A 12270-nucleotide genomic window follows, 5' to 3' on the forward strand; every position below is an offset into this window, starting at 1 on the left:
TTCATCACTAAATCATTTTTTATAATATTTTATTCTAACCAATAAAACAAATTCTTATTCAAGTCATTTATATTTTCTCTCATGCTCATATACGTTATAGTTGAAATTTGGAAAAAAATGTTAACATTGAGATTATCCTTTTAAAAAAAAAAAATTGATCATTTATGAAAATATGATTTTTTTTAAAATATTATTGTTATGAAAGCACTGATTTTAAAAACATTATCGTTTAGAGAGATAAGTAGTTTATAAAAAATTCGTCACAAATGAAAAATTGAAAACATGGGTACAAAAAAAATTAAATAATTACGAAAATGTGAAAAAAATAAGTTAAAAAATTTTCTTCTGCTCTTTCCCCGAAAGGAAAAAAAAAAAAGAATAGTTAATGTACAAATAAATTTAGTAGAAAAAATAATAAAAAAAAAAATAGAGAAAGATTATTTATAGTGATTATATCTACAAATTTTTTAAGAGAATATAAAAGCTAACAAAAGACAATAAAAGAAAAAAAAAAAAAAGAAATATAAGTTGAACTACAATCCAAAACCTCCAAACAGTGCCTAATTCGTTTACCCACGTAATAGATGGGCCGTAGCACAAAAGACGGAACGTCAACTTCAGGCCTGAGACACGTGGCAACATGTCCAACTTTCACGAAGAAACACTCCTATTTTCGCAGACAAGTAATTGCCTCTCATACAATGCCAACGATATACAGAACACAAAACAAATCTGGAAAAAAAAAATATTTATTTAAAAAAAAAAAAAAAAAAAAAAAGAAGAAGAAGAAAGAAGAAGGAAACTCAATCTGCCTCTCTATCAATAGACGTGACAAAGTTAGATTCAGCCTTAACATAACGTTGGTGGCAAATATTGTTCTGCCAGGTCGGTTTTTAATAATTTGCTGCATGTTTTTTCCTTTACATTCTTGGATGTTGGTTTTTTTTTGTTTTTGTTTTTGTTTTTCCTGGGAATCACATTTCATGTACATTACCACCTTGTTTGTTTAACATTCTTGGAGTAATCGATGTTTTGTTAGCATGCATTACTAAATGTGAAAGTTTGGCAACTGGGTTTGATGTTTATGAGCTCTAGTTTGTAACTAAGTAGTTTTTGATGCATACTCATCGTTCGTGGAAATTGAGAATCCTAACGTTGTGTGGAAAATAAATATCTTGATTTGCGTTCATCTTTGTATTTTCATTTTTGAGATGAAATGTTTTTGCCTTTCAATTGTCTATTTTGCTATGTCCAATTCCAAGCTCCTGAGGTCTTTCCCTCGGGTTTTAATCTTGTCGATTTTCTTATGATAATTAAGACCTTTTTTTGCAATTTTTATTTATTTATTCGAGTGCAGTTTTGGCAAATTGTTTCTATTTCTTGTATCTTTTTCCTGAAGCTTGTAAAGGTGTTTGCAGCATCAGGAAGTTTGAATTTTATAGGCTAGACTTTGCATTCTGGTAGTTTATTGAACCTTTAGAATGATCTAACAACACAATCTTTTTGAATTTTTTATTTCAGACAATGTTGTTTTCAGGACTGCTTGGCGAAGCAGCACTAGAAATCCAATTTTGCTGTGTTTTCATTATTGAGCTCTGACTCTAGATGCCCCTCTCAAGCATCTGATCATGAGTTCAGCATTAGATCATTCCCCAAAACAATATGAAGCATTCGGCAGCTCAAATGGAGTTGTTGGTGGGGATGGTTTGGAACGAATGGCAACAAATAATGCAAAGGGAGAAGGTAAAGAGAGATGCTTTTTCCCACTTTTGGTTTTTTATTTTTTCTATCTTCATTCGTAAGCTTTTTCCTTTCAATTTCATTTTTCCAGCAAAGAAGCGAGCAATATTAGTGGAATGGTTGAATAATACTCTCCCGGGTTTAAGCTTACCACTAAATGCTTCAGATGAAGAGTTGAGAATGTGCTTGATTGATGGTACTATTTTGTGTCGGATATTGAATAGACTGAGAATTGGTTCTGTGAGTGAGGTTGTTGAAAATGTTTTCATTTCTCTCTTTTACAAAGTTATATGGATGTTAAACTCTTAACCCAAACTTTAATTTTCCATTCTAGGAAGGTGATCTCAATCATTCATCAGACCCATCGGAAAATATTAAAAGGTTCCTGGCAGCTATGGATGATTTGGTGATTCCTAGATTCAAGGCGTCCGACTTACAGAAGGTATTAATATTTGAGAAATAATAGTTGTAGTTGTGAGTGTGCAAGCACCGTATAATTACTTTGAAAAAAGTGAAAAAATACGGGACGCACAAGAAAAAAATTAATTTTTTAATAGTGAACTTCACTTTTTTTCAAAGCGACTGCACGGCGCTTGCGTACTTCATGACTGCACGTAGCATTACTCGTTAATATTTATCCAATTGTTGGTCTTTGCTTGGAAAATGGTCCTCTCTCTCTCTCTCATTTTTGGGTTTTGTATTATTCAGGGATCTATGAAGACTGTTATTGACTGCCTTGTAACCCTTAGAGCACGATTTATACCAAATGTTGTTGGGGATGGTTTTTCTCCTACTAGTCTGATTGCTAAATCTGGAAGCCCTCGTGGGGATGCAATTTCTCAGGGATATTTTTCTCCATTATCTGGGGAAGAAAGGCAGAAGGTTGTGACTGACTCTAAATTTCAACGCACCTTGCGTACTCCTGTTATTTCAGGTTTGTACTTGTTTCAAGAATTGTACGGTTGCAGCTACTAGGAACTAAACATGAATAAGATTTCGTTTGGTTACTGAACTCAGTTGAATTTAGTCTAATTTTAAGCTGAGTCTAACATCCAAATACTCAATTCTCAAATTACTAAACTCATCCTAACTCAAAACCTTCTTACACGTGAGACCCACAACTTTTTTCAACTTAAAACATCTTTATACGAGAGACCCACAACCTTTTTCAATTTTTCATAAAAGGTATTAAACTCATCTTAACATCCAAACACATTTTAAACTCAGTTTAGATGGATTCCATATAATTTTCTTCATTACTCAACTCACTACTATTCATAAAGAACTCAACTCAACTGAACTTAACTCAACATCCAAACGCAGCTAAATCTTGTGCTGATTTATTGCTGTGACACTACTTATGCATGTTTCCCTGTGATTAAAATTATCCATAATGCTCATGTTATTTTGTTTGTTAAAGGTAACAAAATAATAAATTATGTTTTGTTATTTAATCGATTGATGTCTCATGTTTTTGCCTCTTGCACAGAGCAACCAACAGCATTAAGACATCCGGTTGGACATAAGTTCCATGAAGTGTTTCAACTCAAACAAGGGCGATATGCAGACCTTCCTGAGTCAAAAATTTCAGAGATGATGAAACCAAACTGTCTAGATGTAAGTTCTTGAGTTTCTTTTTCTCATCAAGAAACCTGGATATTTGGTCAGGTCTTAAATTTCTTTTCATGATCAGTATCTCTTGTTGCAGAATGCCCCAACTCAATCTCTATTAAGCGTTGTGAATGGAATTCTGGATGAAAGCATTGAAAGAAAGAATGGCGAAATATCAAATGTATGTTAGTCGGAGGATATATGAGTTTAAATATTAGTAATGCATGCATAAAGACACACAAGCACAGTACATGCATATTGTGCATATATAGGGCTGAATTCTAACACTACTTTTGCATGCTCAGCGTGTGGCATGTCTATTGAGAAAAGTTGTGCAAGAGATTGAGCGTCGCATATCAACTCAAGCAGAACACTTAAGAACCGTAACATGCCATCTTGATTTTGTTACATCGAATAGTTTTTACTTCACTGCAATATTTTAATTTCCTAATGTGTTCTTTTTTGCGCTGCAGCAAAACAATCTTTTTAAGGTTCGTGAAGAGAAATACCAATCAAGGATCAGAGTACTTGAAGCCCTTGCATCAGGGACTAATGATGAGAGCCAGGTTGGTGAATAATACAAGTCAATAGGTAGTGTGGGTGTGTGTGTATTTTCTTGTATATGGTACTAAGATTTTCTTTACTAAATTAGAGTTTTCTGTACAGATTGTTATGCACCAGCTTCAGCATGTAAAGGTACAGTTCAAAGTCAATAAAGCATCTTTTCTGTTAATTTTAGATTGAAATGATTGTATCCTCTGATGTACAGATTTCTAAATTTTCGTTGACTCTTGGTTGTAGAGTTTGTAAATCTTACTTGCAAAGTGATGATGTCTAAACATCATTTTTGTAGTTTTGTGATGAATGCAAACATGCTCTGCCATCTAATACTCTGTTGAATATTAGGATGTAAGAAAAAAGATGTTGACAAAAATCTGTTGTTGTGCACATAAGTTTTGCAATAGTTTTAAGGGGGAATTTTGCAGCCAGAGAGGGTCAAAATTGAAGAAAGGGAGAAATCCGAGGGGGAGGGTGGGATTAAACTGATGAAAGAAAAGGATCACAACAATCTTGAAATTTCAACATTGAAGCAAGAACTGGAAATAACCAAAAAGGCATGTGAATTGAGATGCATACAAATGGAAACAGAAGCTAAAACTACTCAAAGAGATTTTGAGAAGAAGTTAAAAGAGCTTGAGCACCTGTTAGAAAATTCCCAAAACACGGCAAAAGAGCTTGAGTCAAATTCTGAAACAAAATCTCAGAGGTGGAACCAGAAAGAGCACATCTACCAGAGCGTTATGGAATTTCAGTTTGGTGCACTGCAGGTATACTTTTGGATGATAATCTTGTTTCAACTTCGAATGTAGTACTGAAGTTGCACAACCAGAATTTTTCTAACTTGTGAAACAAACAGGAACTGAGGTTTTCTTCAACATCCATTAAACAAGAAATCCTGAAAGCACAAAATAGCTATTCAGAGGAATTTGATCGCTTAGGTGGGGACAATTAGTAGAACGTTTGTATTTATGTTGTTTATTAATGGCAGGTTCTCACAAGTTAACTTTACCTTGATCAGGAGTAAAGCTTAAAGTATTAGCAGATGCAGCTGAAAACTATGATGTCGTTCTTGCCGAAAACCGAAAAATGTTTAATGAAATTCAGGATCTAAAAGGTTCCATTCCTCAGTTTGTTTATATTACCCTTGTATGTGAGTACATTTTTTGAGATCACATCTTGAGTTTTCTTGTACAGGAAACATTAGAGTGTTTTGTCGGATAAGGCCTTTTTTTCCTGGACAGAGAGAAAAAAGGACAACCATAGAATATATCGGTGAAAATGGGGAGTTGGTTGTTGCCAATCGCTCAAAGCCAGGGAAAGAAGGCCATCGTTTGTTCAAATTTAATAAGATCTTTGGTCCTGATTCAACTCAAGGTTTTGACCACTGTCTCTATCTACCTTATACATACTTTCTGTTTCTGTATATTGTATTTCGGCAATGCCTAATTGGTTGAGTGATTAATTTCATATTCTCTTATAGTTTTTGTGTGCATTTTATTTTAAGGTGAACACTGAAATTAGTAACTCATTCTCTTTCAACTGATGGCAGCGGAGGTATTTTCTGACGTCCAACCCTTGATTCGGTCTGTACTTGATGGATATAACGTATGTATATTTGCTTATGGTCAAACCGGTTCAGGAAAAACTTACACAATGGTATGAGCTCTCACTGTATTTACTTATATATGAAGCACCTCATCTTAATTTTCCACTTTCAAATGCAAATAAAGGCTTTTCTTCACAGACTGGTCCCAACTCAGCAACCAAAGAAAACTGGGGGGTCAATTATCGAGCTCTAAATGACCTTTTTGATATATCTCAAAGAAGAAGAAGTTCCATTATATATGAAATGGGAGTTCAGATGGTCGAAATATACAACGAACAAGTTCGTGACTTACTATCAAATGATGGTTCTCAAAAGAAATATCCTTTTTAGTTGGTAAAATACACTTCAAATATATGGAGAGTACGTGTATGGTTTGCTGATGATTTAATTCTCAGTCACAATTTAGCATTTGGGGTTTTTGGGTTTGTTCATCTCCACTACCACATATTTACATTTAAATTTGCGTTTTCTTTATCCATAATTCCTCTTTTAATGAGTTTTATTCATATCTGAAAAAAATACCATTCATTATTCTTTTAATTATCATCCTTTCGTCATCCATTGATGTCAATAGTAAAAATATATGATGAATAGTGATCCTTTGTTTCCTTGATTTTCGCACACTTGGGATTTTGAGTCACTCACAACCCAATGGGTTAGCTGTACCTGATGCTAGCATGCAACCTGTCAAATCGACCTCAGATGTAATGGACTTAATGGATATGGGACTAAGGAATAGAGCTGTTGGTGCCACTGCCCTGAATGAAAGAAGTAGCCGCTCTCACAGGTTCATATTTCTCTTCTTTTAAGTATGTTTATCTCTGCATTATTATTTTTCTGGTGCACCCTAATTTAAGTGAAATCTATTTGTACAGTGTCCTCACTATTCATGTCGTTGGGAGGGATGTGAAGACTGGTGCTCCTTTGCATGGTAATCTTAATTTGGTAGATCTTGCAGGAAGTGAGAGGGTAGATCGCTCTGAGGTAATTGGAGATAGACTAAGGGAAGCACAACATATAAACAAATCACTATCTGCCCTTGGAGATGTCATTTTTGCTCTTGCTCAAAAGAATCTTCATGTACCTTACAGAAATAGCAAGCTTACTCAAGTCCTGCAAAGCTCTCTCGGTATTTCTTTGTTAGTTATCTTCTTTTAGTCATGAGCTGAGCTGCCTTCCATTATTTGGCATTTTCTTAAGATAATTAAGATGTCAACTTTCTATTTATTGCTCTTGACATTTTTGTACATTATTCTTGACTTGCATTCATTATCCCTAGGTACGATAGAGATCCATCTGAAACAAATATATGATTGTTTCTAATATCACAGGTGGACAAGCAAAAACCTTGATGTTTGTGCAGCTTAATCCAGATGTGAATTCATATTCTGAAAGTCTAAGTACTTTGAAGTTTGCTGAGAGGGTCTCTGGAGTTGAGTTAGGTGCGGCGCGGAGCAGCAAAGAGGGTAGAGATGTCAGGGAATTAATGGAGCAGGTGCTTATCAATATATTAATTTGTTTACATCTTTAAATTAAGAGAGATTATATTAGAAATTAGAATGACAACTGAAGTTATAATAATGATTCTTTTATTTGATGTTTGCATTTCAAGATCAAAGTCCTATTTGGCAATATATAACCATCACTTTAAGATTGCTAGTAGGAACTTATCATTCGAATATATTTTGGAAATAGCTAAAAACAAAATGCAACTCAGCTAATGAGGAAAATTGAATCTTTTAAATTGCCATGAAATTTTTTTATTAGTAAGGATTCACTTAATTTTTTAAAAATCTTTATATCATTCTGATATGAATTTATCTTACCATAATAAAGATAAAATGTTGTTGTCATGCTGCATTTTATGGTTGTTACTGCATTTTTTCTTGTTGGCCTGAAATTTGATCATTTGCAAACATAGTTCTCTCAATTTCAAACATGGCATGGCCCATTTAATATCATGTGCAGTTCATTGATTGCTATAGCATCACTGATGCATGGGAGCTTTTTGAATTTTCTGCACTCATCTCTAACTTCTGATTTTCCAGCTATATGTCTTATCTATAAAAATAGCTTATTGAGCTTTCATTGAATTTCTTAGTATCAAGTGAGGTCATTGATGTCTTCCTTAATTAGCAGTGATTAAATTTGAACCGTAGAAATTGGTCTCCCAGTGTTGATGGCTATGAGAATATTCACTATCACACAAATTATAAGAGTGGATTTGGTTAAATATATAGTTTGCACGATATGGATCAGATTTGTATGTATTGGTCTGTCAATTTTATTTTTATCAACGAGGATGGTGCCTGTAGTTTTATTAATAAATCCTCACTTGTGATGGAGGAATTTTGCAATAACTGTGTTGGTCAATCTGTCATACTGAAAAGCATTTAAACATAGAAAATGAGTTCTATAGTGAACAAATATCTTCCACTTACTCATTCTAATTGCTTCTATAAAAAGAACGAACTTTAGAGGCTATTTTTTAAATCAAATAATAGGGGCAGCAACATGAATTAGATCAGCAGAATCAATGATGTCGTACTTTGCCTGCCCCCGCGGGGGGGGTGGGTTCGGGTGTGTTGATTTAGAGCTTGTTTTGGTAGGCAACCTTGGATTAAGATCTGGGGGTTCAAGTGGGAGAGATATAGATACATGTAGTAGACCCAACATTATCTTTCAAACATTTAATGCTGTCCGAAAAATCCACGCTGGTGGTTATAAATGTTGTAGGACTCATGTCATATGTTTATCTCTCTTTAGCTTGAGATCTTCTAACTTTGAGGGAATGTTTTTCTGACAATTATGAGAGCTGTGGAGGCATTGTATCATAAAGGAAGTGAATTAAGTATGGAACTCCTTGGGTCCAAAATAGAAAATAGTGAGAATTATATTTAAGGCATTCATATTTAGAATGAAGGTATTGAGGGGCACCTCAACAATTCTTCACTAGACATTGCCCAATGTGCATTAGAAGTTGGAAGAAGATTCAATATGCCTTGTACGGCCAAGAGAAGAGGAAAAGGGGTGCAATTACATATATTTTTCCAGAGATCCCATTTTTACATACCTGTTCTCTGCAAACCTAGTTAAACGTCAGATATATGTTGGAAAACAATTTTATATCTTGCAAAAAGCAGATTTCAAGATTCTGCTTTTTTAAGTTTCCGTTGAACTTTCAGGTGGCTTCTCTCAAAGACACTATTGGAAAAAAAGATGAGGAGATTGAGCGTTTGCAATTACTTAAAGATCTTAAAAGTGTGTATCCTGGTGTCAACGGTGAGAAGCACGGGACAGTCTCTTTGAGGCATGGATCTTCCTCCCCTGGCAGAGAGTCTCTTGGTGGGACTCTTCTCCGAAACCAAAAATCAGTCGGTGGGAAAGGCCTAGGACTTGCTGAGAAAGCAGCCTCTGATCATGAAAATCATTCAGTGCACAGTGATAAGCCTTCTGAACCTGATTCCCAGCAGTCCATGGATGACAGTAAATACCAAAATCTCAGGGACATAGGTCAGAATTCTCCTGCAGATGCTGAAATCTCAGGGTATGGGGATCATGCAGATTATGAAGAGAGAATGAGTGACGACTTATCTGATGGTGGTCTTTCTGTGGGAGCAGAAACTGATGGATCTGCAGAAAATGCTAGTTTCTCTCAAGGCACAAAACCGTTAGATAATCTGCAGAAGTGAGTATTACTTATCATTTTTAGATTTGGTTTCTGTCCTAAAACTTGATTGATACAAGAAATACTTACATGTAAAAAAGAATGAAGCTCGATCAGCAATTTTCATTTTGATAGTTTGTAAGCACTAGTGTGCTCTTTTGGGACAATTTTGTTATGTAAATTCATTCCAAGTGGTCTCCAAGTTGTACTGCATAACTGCATTGCAGAAAATGATAAACGTACAACTTTTTTACATTGGTTGATTATAAAATGCGTCGTAAAATAGCCGTAAAAGAGTTGTAGGAGTATTATTAACCTTTTTTTTTTTTCAATCTATTCCTATTTTATGCAGATCCAAATCAGTATCTAAAGTTCCTCGAGCCGCACAGAAGACAGGGCGGACTGCATCACCTACAGCATCAGTGTCAAAGGACTCTTCAAAGGTGTCACCAAGTAAGTAAAGTTTGAGCTTAATTTCTGTCACTAATTAACTGCTATTATTGCAAGTGGAGATAAATGTATATAGTCTTCTAATTATTTTCCCTGCAAAGTAACTAAAACATTCTCCACAAATTGCTGTTTTCAGCTTTTAAAACTACTGGCAGCAGCTCTTCTTCAGTCAGGCCTCCCAAAAGATGGGTGTAAACCACAAAGTAGAAGACAGTCATATAGTATATATAGTATATACACATGCATAGATATATAGTATATACACCAAATATCTCTGTTTATATATTGTGTTCTGTGATTTTGCATTGCCCTGTAGCTTTTGTGATTATAATTGTTCTGAGGTGTTTTCTGCCTCTTGTAGTCATTTTTTTTACAGCATTATCTTGCCCACATTGGGGGGAGATTTGTATTATGAAAAAAAAAATAATAAATATCCCTTTTTGTAATACTCTTCTTTGTTGATAATCAAGCTTCAGTTTCCAAAACTGACTTCTTGGAGTGTTTGTATATGTGCACAATTAATTCTTCTGTTTGGAGGACTCTTTTATAAAATGAATATAATAAATTTACATATCTTTTTCAATTTTATTTTAAATAGAGAAATGATTTATACAGTCTTAGAGTGTGTAAGTCTCGCGTACTCTCTTTGAATAAAATAGATAAACCTATAACTTACGAGTTACATGAAAAAAAAATATTTTTTTCAAATGGAATGGACGGATTTTGTACATCTTAAAACTTTATTTAGAATTACTCTTTCAAATAAAAGACAGGTATGTAAAATTGAAGTTAGGAATATAGAGATACAACTTCTGCAACCTGTAAGCTCGAACAATTATTTCAAGGGAAGTCCCTTTGTTTGCTCATGGGAAGATGGATCTCTGGAAGAAAATTTTAGATTCGTGAAATAAATAGGGCAATTTGTCTACCTTTAGACGGAAAACTTAGGGACACAGATAAAATATAGAATTTTTAAAAATTTCTAAAAAAATTTAAAAAATTTTATAATTTCATTTTTAAATATCACTTAAATATAAAATATTTTTTAATTTCAAATCTTTAACTTTTTTTATCTAATAATTACCTAATAATTATCCAAATACAAAAACAAAAGTCAATACAAGTTTTACATATTTCAAAATAAAATTATAATCCAACAATTTTTTAATTTTTTTTCTCTCATTTTTCAAGACTCAATAAAATATATTAACTCAAATTATTTTACTATTATTAAAAAAATTATGAAATATTCTAAATTTCCGAACGTGCCCTTAAACATGGAAGTAGATAAAAACGTCAAAGTTTCCTATATTAATGTTGAGATATATCTTATATGTTGTTGCCGTGCTACATAATTAGAAAACACAATTAACATAAAATGAATTATATTAAGAGAATTAATAGGTTTATAAGAAAATTAAAAAATAAAATATTATTTTTATATTTTTGTATCTCTTTTTATAAACTAAATATTTTTCTTCCTTTCTAGGTGGGTCATAGCCACGAATGAAGCAATATTTATGACTTTAGAATGGCCGAATATTTTTTACTAGAATAAGTAACTCAATTGAATTTCTTTTAAGAACACATCAACAAAATGAGATAATAAATAAATAAAGTGAGTAAAAATACAAGAAAACAAATAAATTTCGAAATTTCATTCTTCTAATAATTTTGAAAATTTTACATGTAAGCTTTTTATATATTATATATGAATTATAGAAAAGAGATAATTATATGTAAACGATAAACTAAGATTTAGGTTTCCTGAATAATATTATATGATAGTAAATTATATTAAAAGGATTTAAGTAGCACATGAACTACATACTTAGTAGCAAGCTACCCAGTTAAATGTGATTGTTTTCATTACATATATTTCCTTCAGATAATTATAAAATTTAAAACAGAATTAATATAATATTAAATTATAATTTTTTTCAAATTAAATATAATAGAAAAGAAAATTACTGGAGACCAAAAGCTAATTTTAATGATGACACAAAGGATCCACTTAAAAAATTATAGACAATATACATCCTTATATATATTATAAATTTTTAGTTTTTGACGAGAGTGGTTATATTATAAATTTGAAAAATTCTTCTCATTAGTCACTATTTACTATCTCACACTTCACATCTTATAAAAAATAACCCTACACCTTATGAAAAAAAATAACTATAGGTGTAGGGTGTAAAAGTAAATAGTGATTGATGCATAGAATTTCTCTATAAATTTATATGAGAAAAATGATTAAAATTTGAGAAGAAAGACATGTAACTGAAGCATCCCCCAATAGCATATGAGAAAATCTTATAAATGGTCCGACTGTCAACTCCCAAAAAGCAACCTTCCAATAGAAACATGCCACGAACGCTTTCCATTTTAGCTACGTTGTGACTGCATACCAGCAGAAAACCTCTCACACTTCAGAATCTCAGATCTTAGTCCCTTTGTTCCCCCTCGCAACCCCTCGCCCACCCCTAGCCCCCCTCTCGGCCACCGCTCGGCAAAACTCAGAACATAATCGCAGCAATCCCTTGCCCACGTTTAGGTAAAACTTAGAACAAAATCGTTATTGTTGTTTTTTGGCTGCTATAATGCCTGTCTTTGATGATGAGAAATGCTAAAA

General features: G+C 33.2%; 1 protein-coding gene across 3 annotated transcripts; it reads left to right on the top strand.

Moving 5' to 3' along the window:
- The first annotated feature begins 782 nt into the window (after positions 1 to 782).
- LOC108983676 (kinesin-like protein KIN-14K) lies at positions 783 to 9999 on the top strand. Of its 3 annotated transcripts, none has more exons than XM_035685976.1 (22): positions 783 to 885; positions 1522 to 1743; positions 1832 to 1989; positions 2075 to 2182; positions 2449 to 2674; positions 3230 to 3357; positions 3434 to 3532; positions 3657 to 3734; positions 3825 to 3917; positions 4018 to 4047; positions 4338 to 4679; positions 4769 to 4850; positions 4931 to 5026; positions 5107 to 5286; positions 5462 to 5568; positions 5657 to 5835; positions 6141 to 6305; positions 6394 to 6647; positions 6850 to 7013; positions 8704 to 9206; positions 9538 to 9638; positions 9772 to 9999. In XM_035685976.1, exons 2-22 carry the CDS (start codon positions 1629 to 1631, stop codon positions 9828 to 9830), a joined length of 3267 nt encoding a protein of 1088 aa, XP_035541869.1. In that variant the 5' UTR covers positions 783 to 885; positions 1522 to 1628; the 3' UTR covers positions 9831 to 9999. The 3 variants fall into 3 exon arrangements, with proteins under 3 accessions (XP_035541869.1, XP_018810936.2, XP_035541871.1); XM_018955391.2 differs by having other exon boundaries at positions 3449 to 3532; XM_035685978.1 differs by having other exon boundaries at positions 1832 to 1980.
- The last annotated feature ends 2271 nt before the right edge of the window (positions 10000 to 12270 follow it).

Source organism: Juglans regia, chromosome 15 (genome assembly GCF_001411555.2).
Source record: "Juglans regia cultivar Chandler chromosome 15, Walnut 2.0, whole genome shotgun sequence".
Classification (NCBI taxonomy): domain Eukaryota; kingdom Viridiplantae; phylum Streptophyta; class Magnoliopsida; order Fagales; family Juglandaceae; genus Juglans; species Juglans regia.

Bases quoted from the DNA above. Each gene is read 5' to 3' on its own strand.
- LOC108983676 (XM_035685976.1), top strand. From the start codon at position 1,629: ATGAGTTCAGCATTAGATCATTCCCCAAAACAATATGAAGCATTCGGC. The intron at 2,675-3,229 runs GTTTGTACTTGT...CCTCTTGCACAG, and splicing joins GCGTACTCCTGTTATTTCAG to AGCAACCAACAGCATTAAGA. The intron at 3,358-3,433 runs GTAAGTTCTTGA...TTTCATGATCAG, and splicing joins TGAAACCAAACTGTCTAGAT to TATCTCTTGTTGCAGAATGC.